This window comes from Piliocolobus tephrosceles, chromosome 21, assembly GCF_002776525.5.
Source record: "Piliocolobus tephrosceles isolate RC106 chromosome 21, ASM277652v3, whole genome shotgun sequence".
NCBI lineage: Eukaryota > Metazoa > Chordata > Mammalia > Primates > Cercopithecidae > Piliocolobus > Piliocolobus tephrosceles.
The window spans coordinates 37,113,370-37,138,647 of NC_045454.1; the positions used below are offsets into that span (position 1 = coordinate 37,113,370).

The 25,278-nt window shown below is 52.8% G+C and overlaps 1 protein-coding gene across 1 annotated transcript in view; it reads right to left on the reverse strand.

Moving 5' to 3' along the window:
- Positions 1-9,719: 9,719 nt before the first annotated feature.
- The window catches only part of RAB8A (RAB8A, member RAS oncogene family), a 29,459-nt gene continuing 13,900 nt past the window's right edge, over positions 9,720-25,278 (reverse strand). Inside the window, exons 3-8 of the mRNA XM_023229676.2 lie at positions 21,967-22,027; positions 17,928-18,005; positions 16,004-16,093; positions 15,416-15,481; positions 13,881-13,931; positions 9,720-11,142 (exon numbers count right to left, since the gene is read on the reverse strand). Of these exons, the coding sequence (XP_023085444.1) occupies positions 11,050-11,142; positions 13,881-13,931; positions 15,416-15,481; positions 16,004-16,093; positions 17,928-18,005; positions 21,967-22,027 (439 nt within the window). The 3' untranslated portion in view covers positions 9,720-11,049. The remainder of the gene's footprint in view (positions 11,143-13,880; positions 13,932-15,415; positions 15,482-16,003; positions 16,094-17,927; positions 18,006-21,966; positions 22,028-25,278) is intronic.

The following is a 25,278-nucleotide window of genomic DNA, read 5'->3' on the forward strand; positions in this document are numbered from 1 at the left end:
GGCAACAAGAGTGAAGCTCCGTCTCAAACCAAACCAAACCAAACCAAACCAAACCAAATGAAAAAAACAGTAACAAAAACAAAGAACAAAAATCCCCAAACAAACAAAAAAAACCCAAAGGGGAAACAGGAAGCAGGAACAGCAGTTGCACAAAGCCCCAGAAGTGGCCTAACTGACCTGGAGGAAGGGGAATTTGAGGGTAAGTAGGAATCACCTTGATCTGGGGAGTGTGTGGTGCAAAAAGAGTGTATTTTTTGTAGAGATGGGGTCTTGCTATGTTGCCCAGGCTAGGGGAGGGAAGAGCAGGCACAAAGGCCTAGAAACTGAACTAACCCTGGACAGGCTGGGGTCTCATGGCACGCTTAGGTTCACACCAGGACTTCCTCCATTACAAAATATTTAAAATATTTTTATTAATTGACTAACTTATTTTAGAGACAGGATTTCACTCTGTCACCCAGGCTGGAGTGCAGTGCTGTGGTCATAGCTCACTGCAGCCTTGAACTCCTGGACTCAAGTGATCCTCCTGCCTCAGCCTCCCAAGCAGCTGGGACTACAGGCACGCACCACCACACCTGGCTAATTAAAAAAATATTTTTTTAGAGATGGGGTCTTGCTGTGTTGCCCAGGTTGCTCAAACTCCTGGGGCTCAAGCAATCCGCCCAGCTTGGTTCAAGCGATTCTCCTGCCTCAGCCTCCTGAGTAGCTGGGATTACAGGTGCCCACAGACACGCCTGGCTAATTTTTGTATTTTTAGTAGAGACAAGATTTCACTATGTTGGCCAGGCTGTTCTCAAACTCCTGACCTCAGGTGATCCACCCGCCTCAGCCTACCTAAGTGCTGGGATTACAGGTGTGGGCTGCCGTGCCAGCTTAAAATTCTATTTTACAATTGCATGGGCATTAAGACTGATGTGGTCCACGCAGGATTCCTTATTGTATATTTATCACTAGGATGTTCAATTTTCTTTCTTCTGATTTTAAATAAGCTGAAGCCCTTTGGGAAGTCCTACACAGCACTTGGGTGCTGGGTGCAGGCCCTGTGTGCCTAACAGATTGGCCAGCCCTGGCCGTGTGCTCGTACACCAGGCAGACAAGCAAAACTACTTCCTCTTCTCCTTTCAGGCAGAAAGGGCCCAGATCCTGCTGGGGCCTCCCCAGGGTCCTATTGCCCTGGCCCAGCTGGGGCTAGATAACCCCAGGCTTACCCTGGGTGCCTCTCTCACCCCCCTGCTCTTCCTGGGCAGCAGCAGCACCTTGTCTGCCCTCTGTGGTCAACAAGGTCTAAGCAGGAGACACATGGAGCCCTGCTTCTCACTCACCTGCTGTGTATCCTCAGGTGAGTTGCTCAGCCTCTCTGAGCCTCAGTTCTACATGTGTGCAATGGGCATAATAGCCCTCCTTAATCATGTGAAGATGATAGGAGAGGCAACCCTCCAGCACAGCGCATGGAGATGAGTTGGGAGTGAGAGAATCAGGACTCTCTGTTGTGACTTAATTCAAGCAAGGCCTTTGTGTTTGGCTAGGCGAGACTCTGGCTTGGGCCTCAGACCTCATAGGCTGAGCTGTGTTGGGCAACTCACTTCACCTCTCTGTGGTTAATCTCTTTTTCCTCTTCTTCTTCTTCTTCTTCTTTTTTTTTTTTTTTTTTGAAATAGGGTCCCCTCACTCTGTTGCCCAGGCTGGAGTGCAGTGGTGCAATCTCAGTTCACCACAGCCTCTGCTTCCTGGGTTCAAGCGATCCTCCCATCTCAGCCTCCTGAGTAGCTGGGACTACAGGTGCACCACTACCTGGCTAAATTTGGATTTTTGAAGAGATGGGATTTTGTCATGTTGCCAGGTTGGTCTCGTTCATGTGATTCTCCCGCCTCAGCCTCCCAAAGTGTTGGGATTACAGGCGTCAGCCACTGCGTCTGGCCTTTTTATTTTTGAGATGATGTCTTGTTCTATCGCCCCAGCTGGAGTGCAGTGGTACAATCTCAGCTCACTGCAACCTCCACCTCCCGGGTTCAAGCGATTCTCCTGCTTCAGTCTCCTGAGTAGCTGAGATTATAAGCGTGCACCAGCACTCCTGGCTAATTTTTATATTTTTAGTAGAGACAGGGTTCGCCAGGTTGGCCAGGTTGGTCTTGAATCCCTGACCTCAAGTGGTCTGCCCACCTTGGCCTCCCAAAGTGCCGGGATTATAGGCCTGAAATATTTATTTATTTATTTATTTTTATTTTTATTTTTTATTTTTATTTTTATTTTTATTTTTTATTTTTATTTTTTTGAGACAGAGTCTCACTCTGTCACCCAGGCTGGAGTGCTGTGGCCGAATCTCAGCTCACTGCAAGCTCCGCCTCCCAGGTTCACGCCATTCTCCTGCCTCAGCCTCCCGGGTAGCTGGGACTACAGGCGCCGCCACATCGCCCAGCTAGTTTTTTGTAGTTTTTAGTAGAGACGGGGTTTCACCGTGTTAGCCAGGATGGTCTCGATCTCCTGACCTCGTGATCCGCCCGTCTTGGCCTCCCAAAGTGCTGGGATTACAGGCTTGAGCCACTGCGCCTGGCCATTTTTTATTTTTTTTGAGACAGGATCTTGCTCTGTTGCCCAGGGTGGAGTGCAGTGGTGCAATTACAGCTCACTGCAGCCTCAAACTCCTGGCCTCAAGCGATCCACCTGCCTGGACTTCCCAAAGTGCTGGCATTACAGACATGAGCCACCGGGCCTGGCCTTCACTTCACTTCGCTTCACTTCTCTGATCCTCCCGGGAAAGTCTGACCATCGGGATTTAGTTTCCAGGAACATGGGGGTATGTTGGCCTAGCTCCAGCACAGCCCCCTAAGACCTTACCACAAACGGCCCAACCTCGCTTCCCCTGACCTGCTTGGGTGATGTGGTCTCCCACAAACTAACGTTTTCCTTTCAGATGTCGCAACAGAATCACCCCCACACCCCTCAGTGTCCGCAGGCCTCGGCCAGCAAACGGACACGCAGCCCCCAGAGGAAGGAAGGGTGTGGAGGGGAAAACGGAGGTGCTCTGGTGGGGAGATAACGGGGCTAGAATGCCAAGGCAGCCTCTCTCTGATAATCAGGTTCTCCAGGGAGACAGATCTGGGCTTCTCAGCAGAGGCCGCAGCTGGTAAGTGGGCCATTCACGGACTCACGTGGGGTGGCTCTTGAGGAAGGTGGCCGCAATGCCATCTCAGTGCTGGGAAAATGCTGGGCCCATACATGTCAGGGAGTGGGAAGCCCTTAGGCTCTGCCAACACTGGGCTTGATGCAATTCTTTTTAGAGACAGGGTCTCACTCTGTCGCCCAGGCTGAAGTGCACTGTGCCGTCATAGCTCACTACAACCTCAAACTCCTGGGCTCAAGCGATCCTCCCGCCTCAGCCTCCCAAGTAGCTGCAATCACAGGCTCACACCACCATGCCCAGCTAATTTTTCAATTTTTATTTTGTAGAGACACGGTCTTGCTGTGTTGCCCAGGATGGTCTAGAACACCTGGCCTCAAGCAATCCTCACACCCCGGCCTCCCAGTGTTGGGATTACAGGCATGAGCCACTGTGCCCAGCCCTGGGCTTGATGTAATTTTATGGTTTTAGCTTCCTACAATGCCTTCATTCTATTCATTCATTGATCTCACAAACACTGACTGAGCCCCAGCTCTGGATGGGCACCATGCTAGATGCTGAGGATGAAGCAGAAGGCAAGATCGGGCCGGGTGCAGTGGCTCATGCCTGTAATCCCAGTTCTCCGGGGGGCCGAGGTGGGCAAATCACCTGAGGTCAGGAGTTCAAGAGGAGCCTGGCCAACGTGGGGAAACCCCGTTTATACTAAAAATACAAAAATTAGCCGGGCGTGGTGACTCATGCCTATAATCCTAGATACTTGGGAGGCTGAGGCAGGAGAATTGCTTGAACCGGGAGGTGGAGGTTGCAGTGAGCTGAGATCATGCCACTGCACTGCAGCCTGGGCCACAGAGTGAGACTGTGTCCTCACCCCCACTAAAAAAAGGCAAGATCGGCACGGTTCCCACCCTTCTAGGGCTCACAGTCCCTGTGGAGACAGATGTTGAACAAGTTCACATGCAGGACAGACAGGCAGAAAAGAAAACAGCAAGGCTAGGCTGGGTTCAGTGGCTCAAACCTGTAATCCCAGCACTTTGCGAGGCCGAGGCTGGCGGATCATGAGGTCAAGGGATCGAGACCAGCCTGGCCAACATGGTGAAACCCTGTCTCTACTAAAATACAAAAATTAACTGGGCGTGGTGGTGGGCGCCTGTAGTCCCAGCTACTCGGGAGGCTGAGGCAGGAGAATGGCGTGACCCCAGGAGGTGGAGGTTGCAGTGAGCTGAGACTTTGCCACTGCAGTCCAGCCTGGGCGACAGAGCAAGACTCCATCTCAAACAAACGAACAAACAAAAAACAGCAAGGGCAAAGGCCCTGTGGTAGGAATGAACTTGGCACGTCTGAGGCACAGGGGTGACACCTATGGTGTCCAAATGGTGGAAACAGCCCAAATGTCCATCAGTGAATGAACGGATAAACAAAACATGGTTCATCATCCACACCATGAAATATGATTCAGTCACAAAAAGGAAGCACTGCTCCATGCTACAAGGTGGATGAGCCCCAAAAACATGATGCTGAGTGAGAGAAGCCAGACACAAAGGCCACCTAGTGCATGATTCCATTGATATGAAATGTCCAGAACTGGCTGGACATGGTGGCTCACACCTGTAATTCTAGCACTTTGGGAGGCCGAGGTGGGAGATCACCTTAAGTCAGGAGTTTGAGACTAGCCTGGCCAACATGGTGAAACTCCGTCTCTACTAAAAGTACAAAAATTAGCCAGGCATGGTGGCAGGACCTGTAATCCCAGCTACTCGGGAGACTGAGGCATGAGAATTGCTTGAACTCAGGAGGCAGAAGTTGCAGTGAGTCAAGATTGCACCACTGCACTTTTCTTGGGGAACAAGGTGAACAATGGTGGTCATTGGTCATAGTAATAACAGTGGGTGTGGTGGCTCACACCTGCAATCCCAACACTTTGGGAGGCTGAGGTGGGAGGATCACTTGAGGCCAGTTCAAGACCAGCCTGGGCAGTGAGACACCATCTCTACAAAAAAGTAAAACAATTAGTTGGGTGTGGTGGTATGCACCTATAGTACCAGCTACTTAGGAGGCTAAGGCAGGAGGATCGCTTGAGCCTGGGAGGTTGAGGCTGCAGTGAGCCATGATACCACCACTGCACTCCAGCCTGGGCAACAGAGCAAGACCCTTTTTTCTTTCTTTCTTTTTTTTTTTTTTTGAGATGGAGTCTCACTCTGTTGCCCGGGCTGGAATGCAGTGGTACAATCTAGGCTCACTGCAACCTCCACCTCCCCAGTTCAAGTGATTTCTGGCTAATTTTTGTATTTTTAGTAGAGACGGGGTTTCACCATGTTGTCCAGGCTGGTCTTGAACTCCTGACCTCAAGTGATCCGCCCACATCAGCCTCCCAAAGGGCTGGGATTACAGGCATGAGCCACCATGCCCAGCCGGAAGACCCTGTTTCAAAATAATAATGATAATAATTTTGATAATAAAAACTTGAAAATAATAATAATGATGATGATGACAGTGATGAGGATAGGGATGATGCCGATACAGCCTATTCTGTCTCTATACTCATTATGTACCTATGATGCCTCCTCTGGGATCCACCATCTCCCTGGCTCTTCATAGCCATCCTATGAGGTAGAAACTATGATCACCCCTATTTTGCAAGAGAGGAAACTGAGGTTCAGTTGGTGAGGGTATGTGCCCAAGGTTGTGCCATTGAAATGACCTCATCTGGGGTAGATACCCAAGATTTGTCATCTCATGGCCACGGAGAACAAGGACGTGGACACACAAGAATGAGGTTAAGAGCAGAAGTTTAACAGACGGAAAGAAAGAGAAGACGCTCCCTCCTGCAGAGAGAGGTCCTGAAAAAATGCATTGATGGATGCACAGTGAAATGCAGGGGGTTTTACAGATGCCTGGTGAGGAGGCGGTGTTTGATTTACATAGGGTGTGAAAGATTGGTTGAACTAGGTGTTTCATTTGCATAGGGTGCGACAACCTGGTTAGGACTAGGTGTGCCATTTACATCCGGTGTGAATTTCTGGCCATCCCTACCCTAATCTTTTATCATGCAAGCGGGTCCTCAACTTGAGCTGTAGCCATGTTGCCCATCCCTTTACTGTATGCATGGTAATACAGAAAATAAAGGGAAGATGGAGACTCCAGGTTAGACTTGCCTGGTTCCCAGGCAGCTCTTTCCTGTTGACACAACTGCTGTCATCATCCCCGTGCAAGCTTGCAGTTCGCTTATCTGTTTGCAGCTCGATTTCTCAGACTGCTCTTTGTTAGAAAAAATAGTTTCTTGGGCTGCTTTTTTGTTAGAAAAGAAATTCCGCCAGGGACTCTGGTGCCCTCACTATCTGCCGAAATAATTTCTTTCTAGCTCCTGTATCACCGTGGGCCTTGAGTGGTGCTGGGATTCGGGCCCAGGCAGCTCCCTCTTATCCGTGACCCATTAAGGGCTCAGAAGAAAGCCAGGCACAGGATGGGTTCCCAGGCAGGATCTGCTATTCATTGCCATTGACTGTCACTGTTTCCGAATTTTGCAGTTTTGGGCAGAAACTGCAAAGTTTCGTGGAAAGAATGCAAGTTTCCCAAAGCGGCCGTTTATCAAGCATCCCTGGCAGGGGGCGACTTTGAGTTTTACTATCAGGATTCAGGGTCCTCCTGAGTGGATGCTCGGAAGTTCAAGGATAGAGACGACAGAGATGTTGATGGCAGCTAAGCCAGGGACCACCAGGGCAGTCCTCTAGCCTGGTCAGGTGGGAAGGGAGTTTGTGGCCGGGGGTTCCCAAACCCATTGAGTTTGCAATGCCTGCCTTCTCCTCAGTGGGATTTGGGGGTTGCCTGGGGAGCTGCCCCTTAGGCTGCAGAGGCTGCAGGATCAACCCTGGAAGCTGGTTTCTTAAGGGAAGAGGATGTCAGCTCCCTTGTGCTCACCCCAGAGGCATGTGGGCGTCCTTCATTATTAATTCAATGGGTTCAGGCCACACACAAGCACACCACAGAAGTCCCTGTCCTCATGGAGCTTCTGGGCTGAGTGGGGACAGGGTTGGCAATGAAGATGAGCTAGGAAGAGAGAAGGGAATGACTGGGAGAGGCCTCTGCAGAGATAGCCCTGGATAATCATGACATGATGGACGAGTGGGCTTTGCACATTTCAGGAGACTGCAAGACTAGGGTGTGACAAGTGCAAAGGCCCTGGGGCCTTCTCAGTGATGAGTGTGGAGTGAAGGAGTAATGAAGGAGAGCATTGGAGTGAGTCAGGGAGGGCGGCCAGAGAAAGAGGAAGGGGTGGGCGGGGCCGTGGCTGCAGCGTGTAGACGCTTGTGCCCCACGGTGAGGGGCGTAAGTTGTATCCCTAAGCCCAAGGAAGACCTGGGGAGGGTTTTTTTTTTGAGAAAGGGTCTTGCTCTGTCACTCAGGCTGGAATGTAGTGGTGTGGTCATAGCTCACTGCAACCTCCAACTCCGGGGCTCAAGTGATCCTCCCTCCTCAGCCTCTTGAGTAGCTGGGACTACAGAAGCATGCCACCATACTTACCGTTTATTTATTTATTTTTTTTGAGATGATGTCTTGCTCTGTCTCCCAGGCTGGAGTGCAGTGGTGCGACCTTGGCTTACTGCAACCTCTGCCTCCCAGGTTCAAGCGATTCTCTTGCCTCAGCCTCCTGAGTAGTTGGAACTACAGGCGTGTGCAACTATGCCTGGCTAATTTTTGTATTTTTAGTAAAGATGGGGTTTCGCCATATTGCCCAGGCTGGTCTCGAACTCCTGACCTCAGGTGAACCACCTGCCTCGGTCTCCCAAAGTGCTGGGATGAGATGTGAGCCACTGCACCCGGCCAATTTTTAATTTTTTTTTTTTTTTTTTTAGTGATGGGGTCTCACTGTGTTGCCCAGGCTGATCTTGAACTTGAACTGGCCTCAAGCTATTCCCCTGTCTCGGCCTCTCAAGGCACTGGGATTATAGGCATAAGCCACACACCCCAATCCCTGGGGTGAGCTTTAAACAAGGAGGTGACACTGATTTCAGTTTCGTAAGGAAACTCTGAAAATAGTTTGAAAGACAGAGGGGGGGACCGGAAACCCATGAGGAAGTGGTCGCAGAGGTCCAGGTGGTCGTGGCTACAACTCAGGAGGGGTGAGCTGTGGGCACGATGGGGAAGGCAGGGATGGAGTCCAGGGTCAGGGCTGTTACACTTACAGTGCTGATGAGACATGCAAATTGGAATACAGAGTGGCGGGTGAAACCCAGACTTGGGTCTGGCTTGGATTTGCAGCTTGGAAGTCACTGGCCTCCCTAAAGGCATAGTGTGTGCAGAAAAGAATGAACAGATCTGAGACTGCTTCCTGAGAAAGGCCTGCTGGTTGGGCCTGCAGCTGGTAAAGTTCCTTATAGATATAAAACTTCCCTACATGCGTGGCTCATGACAGGTGCCTACACTTTCTGTACAAATGATGCGGTTTATGCTAAACCCCTGCTTTCTTTGTAGGAGTCTGGAACCTTGGTAAGTGCCAGGTAGAGGGCTCCTATGTGACTGGCCCCATAAACACATGGGCACAGAACTGCCAACCAGCTTTCACAAGAGACACATCACACACGTGTTGTTACAACTCGTTGGGGCAGTTAAGCATGGGGTGTGTGACCCCACTGTGAGAGGATTCTGGAAGCTTGTCTGGTTGCCTCTAGACTTCACTCTGCCTGCCTTTTCCCTTTGCTGATTTTGCTGTGATCTTGGCTGTGAGTACAGCTCTCTGCCAAGTCCTAGGGAATGGCTGGACCTGGAGGTGGTCTTGGGAAGGACCCTGGATAGAATGGAAGGAACGCCCTGGAAAGCCAGCCAGGAGAGAGCCCCTGGAAGGACCTACCAGGGAGGCAGGAGGGACACAGTGGCCGAGCCATGTGCCAGAAGCCAGGTGACACAGGCTCTTGCGGAGGATGGGGTGCTTATGAGAGCTGAGGGATGCAGAAGCAAGGACTCAACTTGGCCAGATGGGTACCACTGGGGACCAAGGCAAGACAGTCTTGATGGCATGGTGGGGCTGATGTTGGCCGAGCAGGTCAAGCAGAGGAGTAAAACAGCAGGGAGAGACACCTTTCCATTTTCCTGCAGAGGGGTGGAGGTAGGCCTGTGGCTGCAGGTGGGAAGGGCTGGTTTTTTTTTTTTTTGAGACAGGTTGTTACTCTGTAACTCAGGCTAGAGAGCAGTGGTGCGATCTCAGCTCACTGCCGCCTCAACCTCCTGGCTCAAGTGATCCTCCTGCCTCAGCCTCCAGAGTAGCTGGGACTACAGGTATACGTGCCACCATGCCTGGCTAATTTATTTTATTTTGTATTTTTAGTAGAGATGGGGTTTCACCATGTTGGCCAGGCTGGTCTCGAACTCCTGAGCTCATGTGATCTGCCCGCCTTGGCCTCCCAGAGTGCTGGGATTCCAGGTGTGAGCCACTGCACCAAGCCAGGAGGCTTCTTTTCCCAATTTAGTCTTTTGATGACAGGTGGCATCTCCTCTGAGGTGGCCGCTCGATGGGGTAACCCGTGGGCTCTACCATCTTGTCCAGACCCACCCCCAGCACCTGGTCATGTCCGTGTGGCCTACAGGGAAAATGTGGACATAAAAATCCTTGGACTTTAAGATGAGCTTTGTTTGTTTTCCTTAAGTGCATTTATCGATGTAAACAGAGCATGTTAGAGATTCCTGGGGAGAGCAGACTATTGCTGATATGTTGGTTTTAATTCAAAAGGAACGATGATGCCAATGGTTTGGATCGACAGCAGCTTAGGGAGGGGGGAAAAAAAAGAAAGAAAAAAGAAAAGGCTCCCTGGTGACACCCCTCTGGCTTGGTTGACCTGGTCCCAATCGCAGTCTCTACTGGACAGCAAAGCTGTCAAAACAGAACCCAATGATGACGGCTGAAAATCAATCCAGACTGCTGTGCGGTCAGCCTGCCGCCGTGGAATGCCTCGTGTCTTGGCCATGTCCAGCCAGGGGTACGACATGCTTGTTCCCGATCACCGAGGTCTGCCATTGGAAGTCAAAGACTGAATCGCCTCATGGCACTACAGATCTGGAAAAATAAAAATCTCAGCTAGAAAGAACGTCCGATTTGGAGACAGTGGGAGGACACGAAGAAGTGGGGGGCCATTTTGGTGCTGAGAGGAGGGTGCCCCGACTTCAGGAGGACCATGTGACGGCTGTGGTTGTGTTTTCGGGGTCACTTGTAGCACACACAGCGTCCCTTTGATGCTCAATGGGGACCGCAGATGGGCCTGCGGACCTAACCCCTGGATGTGGACAGGAGAGGCTGCTCCAGGCTTCTTTCCTTCTCAACGCTTTACACAGGATTTCCTTCATTTGTGCTTTCCTTTGGTTTAACAGTTAACAAAGAAGAGTGAGGGGGCAAAATGGTTTGTCACTTGTCCAAAACTGAGAGAAGAGGTGGAAGTGGGCGCCAGATATCCTGGGTGATGCTTCCCGGGCCTGGTGATCAGTTGCCTTGCTCAGGGTTTGGGACCTGTTGCTCCTGGAACCACCGCTGACCTCCTGGGACCTCGCTTCCGTGGTGGGGGATGTGAACGAGCCTCCTGGTGGAGCCTTGTGTGGCAGTGAGGCCACAAAGCAAAGGCCCAGAGGCAGAGGCCTGACACTGGCTATGGTCGACAGTCGCACCTTGACTCCCTCTCTCTCTCTCTGGATATACGTGTGGATGGGCCCGTTCAGCAGACGTTACAGGAAAAATAGCAAATTTTTAACTTATTCCATCTCCAAAGTTGAAAAAGATCAGACAGTTACTAAAATAAATGATTTCTCAATTGCATTTTGGTGGCCGTGGGCCCAGTGGCCACGGCGTGGGTGGGGCATTGGAGGTGGGAAGGCCCCGGCTGAGTGAGGGGCTCACTCAGAACAGGCACAGTCAACTGGGCCGAGCGAGGCTCAGAGTAAGGCGGTGTTCCTCACAGAAGAACACATCGGAAAAAGCTGCTCCTCTTCTGCTGGTCCGGTGTGATTTTGACTCCCTGGTTGCTCCCCTGGGGGCTGTTGCCTTCCTGAAATCACAAGAGGTTTTCCGAGGTTATCACTGAGCAGCACTATGTCTCACAATCAAGCAACGATCCATCTAACCATCCATCCAACCATCCATCCAACCAACCAACCAAACCAACCAAACCAACCAAACCAGCCAACCAACCAACCAACCAGCCATCCAACCATCCATGCATCATCTGCCAGGTCATCCATCCGTTCCCATTCCAACCATCCAACCAACCAGCCAGCCATCCAACCATCCATGCATCATCTGCCAGGTCATCAATTCCATTCCCATTCTAACCATCCAACCAACCAACCCGCCATCCAACCATCCATGCATCATCTGCCAGGTCATCTATCCGTTCCCATTCCAACCATCCAACCAACCAACCAGCCATCAAACCATCCATCCACCATCTGCCAGTCCATTCAGCTGTCCCCTTCCAACCATCCAACTAACCAATCAACCATCCATCTATATCCTTTCAACCATCCATCCATCTACTCACCCATTCCCTTCCATCTATCCACCTGCTTCCAACCAACAAACCAATCCACCCACCATCCATCCCGTCCAAGAACCATCCACTTATCCATCCCTTTCCAACCATCCATCTCCTTCCAACCATCCATCCCCTTCCAACCATCCATCCCCTTCAAACCAACCAACCATCCATCCCCTTCTAACCACCTCATCCAACCAACCAACAAACCAACCAACCATCCATCCATCCATCCCTTTCCAACCATCCATCTACCCATCCATCTCCTTCCCCCATCCACCCTCTTCCAACTAACCATCTCCTTCTAACCACCCCTTCCAACCAATCAACCATCCATCCATCCCCTTCCAAGCAACCACCTCCTTCCAACCAACCATTCATCCATCCCCTTCCAACTAACCAACAAACCAATCATCTATCTATCCAACCATCTCCTTCCAACAAATCAACCACTGATTTATCCCCTTTCAACCAACCATCCATCCATTATCTTCTACCCATCCATCCAATTCTCTTACAACTGGTATTTGTTTTTCAAACACAGATTTTCCATCTGCTATCTACCACCCCTTCCAATCAGTCTCTCACTTATCCACCCACCCCATCATACCCTTCCCAGCACTTTGGGAGGCTGAGGCAGAAGAACTGCTTGAGCCCAGGAGTTTGAGACCAGCCTGGGTAACAAGTGAGATCCTGCCTCTTAAAAAAGAAAAAAAATAGCCAGGTGGGGTGGCTCATGCCTGTAATCCCAACACTCTGGGAGGCCAAGGCAGGCGGATCACTGAGGTCAGGAGTTCAAGACCAGCCTGATCAACATGGTGAAGCCTTGTCTCTACTAAAAATACAAAAATTAGCCAGGCGTGGTGGCATGTGCCTGTAATCCCAAGTACTCGGGAGGTTGAGTCAGAAGAATTGCTTAAACCTGGGAGGCAGAGGTTGCAGTGAGCAGGGATTGCACCATTGCACTCTAGCCTGGGCAACACAGCGAGACTCCGTCTCAAAAAAAAAAAAAAGAAAAAAAATTAGCTGGGCATGGTGGCACGTGCTTATAGCCCCAGCTACTTGGGAGACCAAAGTGGGAGGATTTTTTGAGCCCAGGAGTTGAAGGCTGCGGTGAGCTATAATGGTACCATTGCACTCCAGCCTAGGTGGCAGAGTGAGACTCTTAAAAAAAAAAAAAAAAAATCTCTTTTTTAACTAATAAAAAATTGAAAGAAAAAAGAATCAAACCTTGACCGCTATACTGAAGAAAAAAAATTACAAGAAAATCCCAAACTGTTGTTGGTCAGTGCATTGGTTTCCATGAGCTGTTTCCCATTTTGATTTAATGGCCAAAGAGCTGCTATTAAATCAATCACGTGCCTCATTGTTCAACTCACCGCATCTTAGAATTATAAAACAGATTTGCTTACATCAGATGTAAACTACTTGAATGGCATTTTGCATTTTATATGCATTCTCGAGTGACAAGACTTAACCCACAAATAGAGTGCTGTGTGCTCCTCGATTGGACAACCAATGTAATATGGCTGAGAAAGGGCAGTTGCTGGCATCAGGGTGAGGGAAGAAGGGTCGCGACGGTGTTTAGGCACTAAATGCCCCCAAAGTACCGGGAAGTGTTTTGATTCCGTCAAGAAAGCACCATTGATACCGAGCGCAGTGGACTAGGAAATCGCTAGCATGGTAATCATAAACAAGCAAGAAACGAATGAGAGCGTGGATGGGGAGGGATTCACGCAGACTTCCCTGGAGGCCTCAGAGAACCCTGGGACACAATGAAGGTCACAGAGCTGTCACAACTTGTAGCATCTGGGGCTGGGGTGGGGCGGGGGCAGGTTCTTGATCTGCCATGCTTATCAAGACAGTGAGCCAGCAGTTTTCAGACACTAGCCCTGGCCCTGCCCAAGCAACCTAGGAAGCTTTCCTCCGAGGCATGGCTCTCTGTCCTTGCACACCGTGTTGTCTTTCTGGCCCTCATCTTAAGTGGAACGCAAAAGGGCTGTGTGCTCCCTGCTAGCCTGGGGACTCACCAGGCATGGCCTTGTCTGCTTGGGTAGTGTCCCCAGGCCAGCACTGCCTGGTGCTGATGTCCCAGCCACACCTGCAAACTCTTCCCCCTTTCCCAGCAACGTCCCATGGGGTCTGGCTGGGCCCTAAAAAGCAGGATCTAGGGCGTGTCATGTCACTGCTGCTAACGACGATGGCTGGATCCCAGAGATCCACTCAGGGATATGGGAAGGACACACACTCACCAATTTTTTGTCCATTTTTGCTTTGATGTCTCTGGCGAGAGTGAAAAACGCCTGTGGAATAAGCACACTGTGAGTCCTCGGGACGGCAGGACCCCGAGTCCTTAGCCGCCTGTGTACAGCAGATGTGGCAGGACAGCTTCCCAGGCGTGGGCCTCCCATTTGGCCCTTTGATGCCCGCCTCTGGCAGTGGGTTCAGCTGGCCTGTCCGGCCCCAGCTCCTGTCCTTCCCTGGCTCCTTCTGCCTCCCAACCACCCTTACTCTGATGCCAACTCTCCGATGCAAACTCTCACTTCTGCAGAGCACCTTAGCATTGATGAGACTTACCCATGTGCCACCTCCCCTAAGCCCTGTGAGATGGGGTGACACTCAGTTGGCCAGAGAGGAAACTGAGGCTCAGAGAGGACAAGTGACCTGTCCAAAGGCACCCAGCAGTTAACCGATCGATCCAGAAGAATCTAGGAGTGCCCAGTTCTTCATCTCTGACTCCTGGGTTCTGTCAGCTCTGGCCTCCCTTTTGATGGTCAGGGAAAAAGGCAAGCAGCTCTGTGGCCAAACAAGCTTCAGAGTCCTTGCCTGGCAGGGCTGGGAGCGGGAGCAGGTTCATCTCCCAGCACAGCCAAGGCTTGAGCTGCTGTCACAGTCTTGAGGAGGGGACATACAGAGACAGCAGGAGGCTAATCCCAACACACATCCCCATGATGTGGGAGGTTCTGGAGAGGAGAGTGGCTTGGGGTGCAGAGGAAGGCCCAGGGGAGGCTGAAGGTGTTCTTGGGGAGGGGCCCCCTGGGCCGGGCCCTGACTAGAAAAGGGAACCTGGCAGGCAGAAAAGGGGGCACACAGGAGGGGAACGCAGTGAAGTATTGGAGAAGGGAGCAGCCCAGGTGGCCCTGGGAGGGAGGAGGGGGTGGGCAAGGCCTGAGTCCTGGGTGGCAAACACCAGCTGTAGCTGGTGAGGGAGGGCCTTCCATGCCAGGCGAGGAGTCTAGCCTTTGTCTTCATGTCAGCACAGAGACTTTAGGTCAGGAGTGACATGGAAGATCTGCTTTGGAAACGTGACTAGGATGGGGAAACATCACAGGGTCAGCTGTAGGGCTGGGGTCACCCTGTGGAGAGGGGAGGGCGGCATGGGCCCGGGTCCCATCAGGGCTCCCTGCTGCATCTGGGCTTTTGACCGGGACCTCTCCACAATAAGTGGTGTGGCTGAGAGTGTAAACACAGGGCTGGGTCTCTCTGAGCCTCAGCGTCCTCACCTGTAAAACCGTGCCTGTTCCCCAGGGCTGCCCAGAAGCCTGTGAGATGCATCCTAGGTGCCCTGTGTGGGGCTTGCCCGTGCTGATGGCATCACATTCCCACGGGCTGCCTGTGCCTGGCACGTGGCATTGCCCAGGAAATGTCCCTCAGAGGACTGACTGGCAGCCCTGAGCCCGAGGCTGGTCCCTCTGGCAGGACCTCCTCGGAGGACATCAGCTCCCCCTTCAGCCTGAAGGGGCTGCTCCTGCAGGCCCCATGTCTCCCAGCAGGGCCCAGGACTCACATTTTCCACGTTGATGTTGGCCTTTGCGCTGGTCTCCATGAACTTGATTCCATAGTCGAGGGCCAGCTGTGAGAGAGGGAGGCACGCGCGTGAGCACTCCAGCTGCCGGGCGCATCTGAGCTTGCGCAAAACAGGAGCTGAAGGCGGGGCTGGCGCCAAGAGGGAGCAGCAACGGGGCTGGGGCTGTGGCAGTGACTTCCTGGGTCGCTCCCTCGATTCCATAGTGGGGAGCCCATTGTGAACGCCCCTCCACGGTGCTGTGCAGGGCATGGAGCGCTGGGGATGGCAGCTGAGACGGGAGGGGGCAGGGGCCTGCTGGGATCAAACCATGGCTCCATTCCCCACTCCTGTGGTCTTAAAAGCCTGGAGTGGGACCACGGTAGGCTTTGATGAGATGCCCGCAGAGCGCACCCAAGAAGCCCCGGCTGGGTGTGTGCTTCTGCCAGCCCACGGCACGTGCCCCACTGGGGTGACCAACTTGTCCCAAGCCCCTGGGGCAGAGAGCGACAGGGGAAGGCACAGGGGAAGGCCTCCGCACAAGAACCCCAAGACCCCGAGGCCCTCTGCCCCTTGTGCCACCATGCCCACCTTTTCTCCCCGTTCCTTGGAAACTTGTCTCTTGTCATTCACATCACACTTGTTCCCGAGTATCATCTTTTCGACGTCTGCAGAGGCGTGCTGAGGGAGGGGCAGATGGGGGATCAGACTGGATGACACAGGCCAGGTGCCTTTGCCAACACACAGCCTGTCCCCAGAAATCAGAGCAGTGGGGTCAGGACTGCTAGGTACAGCCTGGCCTAAGGGACAAGCTGAAGCTCAGAGAGGCGGAGCAGCCGGCCCCATGTCACACAGTCAATGCCAGGGCCGGGGCCAGAGTTCTAGCTGCTACTCTGAGCAAATGCACATTTTCTGAAATGCTTTCTGGCAGCTTCTATGGCTATATCAATCAGGCCCCCACACCTGGGCTGCTGGACGGGTCTAGCCTATGGGAGGTGAGTGAGGCTGAGATATTTACCCCCCACCTTTGCTTTCCTCCCTCCCTCCCTCCCTGGCTCCTCTGCAAGAGGCCCCAGCTGTTGTCCTGGGACCTTCTGCTCTGACATTTTGTTGTTGTTGTTGTTTTGAGATGGAGTCTCGTTCTGTCTCCCAGGCTGGAGTATAGTGGCATGATCTTGGCTCACTGCAACCTCTGCCTCCGGGTTCAAGCGATCCTTAACCTCCCGAATAGCTGAGCTTATAGGCATCTGCCACCATTCCAGGCTAATTTTTTCTATTTTTAGTAGAGACAGAGTTTTACCATGTTAGCCAGGCTGGTCTCAAACTTCTGACCTCAGGTGATCCGCCCGCCTTGGCCTTCCAAAGTGCTGGGATTACAGGCGTGAGCCACCGCTCCTGGTCCTGACATTTCAACTCTCTCTTTTTGGGCTCCAGAAACAGGCCGTGCCTGAGGTGGCCGCAGGCACTTCACCACACTGTGTGGTGTTGCCCTAACTCTGCCCTCATACCCAAAGGTGGCTCCTTCGTCAAGCCTCCCTGGGTCCCCATGGAGCAGACCACACTTCCTGGAGGACAGGGACACCGGAAATTGCTGTCTTCTTCCACCAGCTCAGACTTGGTCTCTGGAACCTACTGCGCCACTCCCTGCCTTACTTCCCATGAACCAGAAGGTGGCTCCTGTCCGCTGGCCAGAAACAGAGACCTGTCACAAAACAGGCTCCTCTCTCCACAGATGAAGACAGCTTCCCCAGCTGGGGCGCAGACCTCTCAGGCTCACTGGGGAGGTGAGCCCAATGCAATGACTCATAAATGATGGGATGGCCTCTCGGCCTGGCCTGGGAGGTCCGTGAGTCCTGGGTGGACAGTGATACGCCCTTTTGCTGTGGCTTTATAGATGGGAAAAGTTCTCTGGCTGTGCCTCAGACCTGAAGCCCCACCTGGTTAGTTATCGAAAGCTGCAGGTGCCGGCAGCCAGGAAGGCTTTGGGGGTGAGGTCAGCTTTTTGGGGAGCAGGAAGATGAAGATGCTGGCTTTGGGAGGGGAGGAAGGGTTGGCCTCCTTCTCACCCCTCTATGGTTCAAGGTCTGAACACAGGTCGTTAGCACCAGGTCACACCCTGCTCCGATATAGCTCAAAGTACAACTGACGCCTGCTCACCACACCCTCCAACTACAAGGGTCACACCTGTGCTAGACCCTTCCTTCTCTAGAAAGCACCCAACACTCATGGTGACAAGCTTGGATATCCTTTCTCTTATGACCATGACACTGGCCAGATCCAACAGCCCAGCTGGAGGGATGGGATCCAAGGGGCTCTGGGATGGGGCCAGGCCAGTGTGTGGTCCCTGGGGTCAGCTGCCTGCATCTCAGTCCCTGCGCCCACCATGTCCCTGACCAGGAGGCTGTTGGCAAGTGGCTTGTATGTGTCTCTGCACCTTGGCCTTCTCATAGGTAAACCAGAGGACTCTGGGACAAGGGCTGAAGCAGGGACAGTGGGAGGAGCCCGCGGGCCTCACCTCCTCAATGTTGCGAATCCAGTTCCGGATGTTGTCGAAGGACTTCTCGTTGGTGATGTCATACACCAGCATGATGCCCTGAGCGGGGAGAGAAGACACAGGTGTCTGATCGGCTGCAGGCTCTGGAAGGGAGGCCGCAGCGGCACCGGAGAACAGTGGTGGGGAGCCCAGCACCCACTACACAGCCAGGCCCGTCAGCTGCCACCCTCCCCACCTCTGTGGAGCCCCGGCAGCCAGCCCCCTCCTCTCCATCCCTGTGGCCCTTCCTTCTGCTGGGTTCTGGCACCAGCCTTGTCCCACCCCCTGGGCCACTGAAGTGACCCTTCTGCCTCACAGGCCAGCCCCTGCCACGCCCTCGCTCATAAGCCCGGCTGGCTCCCCTCATGGCCCACGGAGCGGTGCAGCCTGATGCTGGGAGCTGCTCCGCAGGCCCACTGCCAGCAATGCTCCCCTCACGCTGACCCTCCCCTGCAATCGGCCACCTCTTCACCCCTTGCTCGCCCCACGCTCTATCTGAGCCACCTCTCAGGCACAACTGAGCCCAGGGAGTCCTGACCCGACATCCACGCAACTTCCAGTGACCCCACCACAGAGGTAACCAGCTGTGTGAAGATGGAGCCGGGAGCACTGAGGCCCTTTCAGTTCCCTAACCTAGATGTGAGCAACTGGGAGACGGCCCGTGGGTCCTGAAAGAGCTTCGGGGCAGCCCCGCCTCAGCCTGGGTCCACAGCCTCACCACTGCTGTGGACAAGCGCAAACATGCCCATGCAATGCAAGGGGAAACTGAGGCACAGAGAAGTGACCTTTAAGATTCAAGCCTGGGGGGGCTAACTCCGAAAGCACTGATGACACCTATCCTCTCAGCAATGTCCCTGGGCCTTTTTCAGCCCCAGAACCCACATGCGGGGGCCACCCTCTGACGGTCTGTGTGTGGTTCTCGATGTCCTTGTGAAGCGCCCACAGTGGGCCAGCCTGCAACGCCATCACAAGTTCCCCTTTGTTGCCGGGCATCCTGGGCTCCAAGGCATGTGGCCTGCTCATGTCCAGGCCTGGCTTTCTTCCTTCCTCCTCGTACCTGCTCCCCAGGCCCAGCTCTGCATCTGTGGCAACTCAGAGGACACTGATGACTTCCGCTGTTGGCCAAGTTGTCTGAGGCCATCCAAGTTTGCAGAATAAGGACACAGGCCATGTGGTAATGGTGAGACAGGTGTGGGTGCGAGAGTGTGGGACAAAACCACACAGATGGGGCAAGAAAGTCACTGCAACCTCAAATCCCTCCGGGAATTTGGGGACATGAATGATGGCCTCACAGTCAGCCGCAACCATGGCGAAGAACCTCAAGGCTGCAGTGGCCCATGATGTCTGCCATGTCCCAGCCACGGTGGGCACACCCTGTGACTGTGACATGGTCAGGGACAGGGGGCATGGGGCCTTTTATCCAGGGACCGGACCCTCTGAAGGCCCAGGATTCCTGCCTTCACCACTAAGTTGTGACATGTGCCCAAGACTCAAATTCCTGGATTTGTACCTATTTCAGGGAGCTGAGGGGAGAAAACCTGGACGTTAGTGGGGCAGTGGGTAGAGGTCTCTCTTAGAATCAAGCAGAAGCACCTGGAAAACACCGAGCCAGCCATCCTATTCCAGGTTTTCCTGGAAACACCCCTCAGAGCTCCAAGTGACTATTTTCCAAGCCTTCGTCTGGGCAAACCTCACAATGGGTCTCTAGGCATCCAATGCTTCCCAGACTTGGGATTTTGAGGCCCAAGGGTCTAGAAGCATGCTCACAGAGATGAGGGCACAGCTGCAATGGTGGCGCTGTCCCATATGACTGCTACTGGCTACACAAGGCTCTAAGGCACCAGAAACATAGCTGTTTTGACCCGAGGAGCTGGATTTTCAACGTTTTTAAAAAATTAATTAATTAATTAAGTAGTTAAGCGACGGATTCTTGCTCTGTTGCCCAGACCAGAGTGCAGTGGTGCAACCTTGGCTCACCACAACCTCCGGTTCCCGGGTTTAAGCGATTCTCCTGTCTCACCCTCCTGAGTAGTGGCGATTACAGGTACCTGCCACCACGCCTGGCTAATTTTTGTATTTTTAATAGAGATGGAATTACACCATGTGGCCAGGCTGGTCTCCAACTCCTGGCCTCAAGAGATCTACCTGCCTCGGCCTCCCAAAGTGCTGGGATTACAGGCTTGAGCCACCGCGCCCGGCCGCATGTGGCTATTTGAATTTACCCAATTAACATTGAAAATCCAGCCAGGCACGGTGGCTGATGCCTGTAATCCCAGCACTTTGGGAGGCCGAGGCAGGTAGATCTCTTGAGGCCAGGAGTTGGAGACCAGCCTGGCCATTTTTTTTTTCCCGTCTCTACTAAAAATACAAAAAACTAGCCAGGCGAGGTGGCGGGTGCCTGTAGTCCCAGCAACTCGGGAGGCTGAGGCAGGAGAATGGCATAAACCCGGGAGGCGGAGCTTGCAGTGAGCTGAGATCCGGCCACTGCACTCCAGCCTGGGTGACAGAGCAAGACTCCGTCTCAAAAAAACAAACAAACAAAAAAAAAACAAATAGCCACATGCAGCCAGTGGTGGCATCTGTTCAGGTTAGCCTGGGTCTAGGAGGACGGAAAGCCATAATCATCTTGGTGCTGGTTGAGGACGTGGGTGCTGGAGACAAACAGCCCAGCCCAGCCTAGCCATTTACCTGCTGAGTGAACTTCAGCAGGGAAGGCCACCGGGCCAAACCTCAGGTTCTTTGTTAAAAAACAGGGATGACAATGGCGCCTGCGAAAAGGGGTTCACAGCCAAAATGCAATGACATAATCTGAGCTAAGACCCGGACCCACTGTCTGGTGCAGGGGAGGGCTTGGTCATCAGGGCAGGGTGGAAGGTGGCTATTTTGGCTCAGAGAAGATCAGGCCCCAGGTCACACAGCTTTCCCCAGAGGCTGAAGCTCCCCAACACCCCAGTGCCCTCAGGTCCTTGCCCACCCTCCACCAGAGCACTGTGAGGTGGGGGGGAAAGAAATACATTAATTTTACTGAGGCATACTAAGGCTGCAACCCACACGAGTGGGTTTCCACGAGGTTTCAGATGCTGCATGGGATGCTCTAAATACATAATGCCTCCATTCATCTCCACCCTCCACAAGTCTTTCCTGAGCAACTACTGCAGACCCAGCAGGTTCCCCGGGGCCAGGCAGATGGCAGGGACCGTGATGTGGTGCTGCCCTCATCGAGGAAACAGGCAGTTTCCTGAGCAATTAAATGATGGGGTGTGCCAAGGGAAGAGTGGGGAGCAGAGGGACCTGGGAATGGGGAGAGACGGCCATTTATCCTCAGCACAGCCTGAGACACAGTGCTATGCTCTGTTCCATTTTCCAAGTCAGGAGATGGAGCTCAGTGGGCAAGCCAGGGTCTTAGGCCAGGTCCAGGGGCTCCACCTCCTGCTCCCTCCACCCCTGAATGCCGTGCCGTGTACACACAGGGCCCCGAGAAAGGACCTCCTCCCATCCCTGGCCGCCTTCTGCATCTAGTTAAGGCCTGGCCCAGAGAAAGTGCTTGAGAAATGTTTTGAGGGATGATGAGTGAGTCTTCCCATCACGTCATCCCGCCTCAGGCCTAGGTGATGGATATAACAGCCGACAATCCAGGGCAGGTCAGCTCCTAGAAGATCTTCGAGCTTTTGGTAGCAAATTCCATAGAGACAGATACGGGTCATGTGACCGCTCCTAAAAGTTGGGGCATGCCGGCTCCGACCGCACTGAGCTCACCTGGAAGAACTGGCTTCCTGTGTCTTCCTTCATTCCCAAAGAATTATGTTTCCACTTTATTTAAACCCTGCATTGTCTCTGCAGCCAGAAGGCGAGGTATGTACATGGGGGTGGGCTGGGGCACAAGCCTCTTCCTAAGACTAACTTGGGACCAAGGAGCCCTGAGGAGTTGGGGCACAGGCTCCACAGAAACATCTAGGCTTCGGTAACCAATGCACAGTGACGCTCCCATGTTGACTTAAACAAACAAACAAAAAATTCCTACCATTGCGCCCCTGTAGTAGGCCGTTGTGATCGTGCGAAACCGTTCCTGACCAGCCGTGTCCCTAAACATGAAGAGAAGGGATATTAGCAACATTAAAGGAAAATAACTGTCCCCAGTAGGAGACAAGGAACATCTACCTGGGATGCCTGGCTTTCTCACGGGTCATCCGCTGTGATACCTTCTTCTGCTGAGGCAACACCTTCTAATCTCCCTGTTATTACAGGGAACGACACTGTGGCCTGGAGGGGTTAAGGTCATTTGATGTGGCAGAGCCATGATGGGATCCCTGACCCACGCATCTTCTTCTCTTCTGCACCTTTGCTTCCAAGGAATTCTCCCTGGAGTTTCTGGTTCACAGAAGAGCCAGTCATGTGGCTCAGGAACATAGCTCTTGCTGTTGGGGGTGGCTGGGACTCAGGAAAAGCTTTCAGGCCTGCCATCTTGGTTTGGATGGAGAGGAAAGTCCCTCCTCATCTGTATGACAAGGAACACAGGGCCTATTGCCCAGGAGCTGATACCTGGGTAAGACGCACCCATGCCCAGCCCAGCTCCTGGCTTGAAAGGTACTTAGTGTTTGGTTCAAAGGTAACCTAACTGGCCGGGCGCAGTGGCTTGCATCTGTAATCCTAGCACTTTGGGAAGCCAAGGCAGGCGGACCACCTGAGGTCAGGAGTTCAAGACTAGCCTGGCCAACATGGTAAAACGCTGTCCTTACTAAAAATACAAAAATTAGCTGGGTGTGGTGGCGCATGCCTGTAATCCCAGCTACCTGGGAGGCTGAGGCAGGAGAATCACTGGAACCTGGGAGGTGGAGGCTGCAGTGAGCTGAGATTGCACCACTGCACTCCAGCCCGGGTGACAGAGCAAGACTCCGTCTCAAAAAAAAAAAGGTAACCTAACTGGCCTGGTGCAGTGGCTTACACCTGTAATGCCAGCACTTTAAGTGGCCGAGGCGGGTGGATCACTTGAGGCCAGGAGTTCGAGACCAGCCTGATCAATACAGTCAAACTTCATCTCTACTAAAAATACAAAAATTAGGCGGTCATGATGGTGCAGATCTGTAGTCCCAGCTACTTAGGAAGCCAAGACACAAGAATTGCTTGAACCTGGGAGGCGGAGGTTGCAGTGACCTGAGATTGTGCCACTGCACTCCAGCATGGGTGACAGAGTAAGACTGTCTTACTCTGCACCATTGAGAAAGAAAAAAAAAAAAAGCCAGGCATTATGGCTCACTCCTGTAATCTCCGTACTTTGGGAGGCTGAGACCAGCGGATCACCTGAGGTCAGGAGTTTGAGATCAGTCTGACCAACACAGTGAAACCCTGTCTGACCAACACGGTGAAACCCTGTCTACTAAAAATACAAAAATTAGCTGGGCATGGTGACAGGTGCCTGTAATCCCAGCTACTCGGGAGGCTGAGGCACAAGAATTGCTTGAACCAAGCAAGTGGAGGTTGCAGTGAGCTGAGATCACGCCACTGCACTCCAGCCTGGGTGACAGAGGGAGACTTTGGCACCTGTCACCATGCAAAAAAAAAAAAAAAAATTAAAGGTGACCTAACTGATTGGCGGCAGAGCCAGAGCAAGACTCAGGTCTTTTGTCTCCAAGCCCAGGGTTCCTCCCACAACCCTGCAGGGACCCGGAGGGCTCAGTATGTCTGGATTGTGCAGAAACACCTTGCTTGGAGCTAAGCTGACTTTCTGACACCAGCCGCAGGAGACATGAGTAGTTAACAACAGTCATTTTTGCCGGGTGTGGTGGCTCACGCCTATAATCCCAGCACTTTGGGAGGCTGAGGCGGGTGGATCACCTGAGGTCAGGGGTTCGAAGTCAACCTGGCCAACATGGTGAAACCCCGTCTCTACTAAAAATACAAAATTAGCCAGGTGTGGTGGCAGGCGCCTGTAATCCCAGCTACTTGGGAAGCTGAGGCAGAAGAATTGCTTGAACCCAGGAGGCAGAGGTTGCAGTGAACTGAAATCGGGCCACTGCACTCCAGCCTGGGCAACAAGAGCAAAACTCCATCTCAATCCCAAGTAGCTGGGATTACAGGACCAGTCATTTTTTTCTCAACCACAGTCCTTAGAAGAGTTTTGAGTCACTAACCTCACCACGATTGCTAAGAGCAGAAGCAGGAAGGCAGGAGGAAAGTGAAACTTCTGCTTGCCAGTGCAGTGTCACTTTGGACTTGGGAACAAAGGGTGACGTGGCACCAATGTGCTGGAAGTGGAGAAACGTCCAAGGCTTGGAACTTACAAGGCAGCCAGAGCTTAACTTACTACCAAAGTCTGTAGGATGGACTGTGCGTTAAACCTACCCCAGACTGCCAAAGTCAGATTAAGAGGTAAACAGTAGGGCTGGGTGTAGTAGCTCACGCCTGTAATCCTAGCACTTTCAGAGTACAAGGCAGGTGGATCACCTGAGGTTGGGAGTTCGAGACCAGCCTGACCAACATGGAGAAACCCCATCTCTACTAAAAATACACAATTAGTCAGGCGTGGTGGCGCATGCCTGTAATCCCAGCTTGTAGGGAGGCTGAGGCAGGAGAATCGCTTGAACCCGGGAGGCGAAGGTTGCAGTGAGACAAGATCGCACCACTGTACTCCAGCCTGGGTGACAAGAGTCAAACTCCATCTCAAAAAAAAAGAAATGAATAGCACCTGGAGCCAAGGGTACCTGTGGGGCTCCCTGAAACTGGCAAGTGGGGGTGACGGGTCACACTTTGAGACTTGAGGGAGGACGGCTTCAGGGCCCGTCTCCTGGCACACTGCTCCCACTCAAAGGCACTTGCCTGGTTTGGGTGACAGGGAAATTGCACCATGCTTTTAAATGTGACTTCTCTTTGTTTTGCTCAGGGCCAGTGACTCTATGCAAGTGGCATGTGTGCAGGGCAGGACCCCACCATACCCGCCACCTGAACTCAGTCTCAGCAAACTAGTCAGGCCAGCAATGGCGACTTGGAGTCTCCCCACTTCTCTAATTGTATGTGCACGGGAAGTCACCCTTAGTTCTCAGGAATGGAAACAGGTTTCACCAGGGGGCCCGGACTTGGCTTAATTTCGGTTCGGGGTTTTGGTCTGTATGCTAGGAAGGGAGGCCAGGCCTGCCCCAGGAGAGAAAAGAGGAAGTGAAGTTGGACCTTTATGCTTCTGAGTGGGTTAGGAGGCTGAAAAGGAAACTGTCAGCTGGGGCATCTCACAGTCCCTGCAGGCGTCACCAGCACCTGGCACCGAGAGGGCTCTCTCCTTGTTCAACAGAAGCAGCCCACTCTGAAGCCCAGACCCAGATGGTGCCCACAGCAGAATACTAAG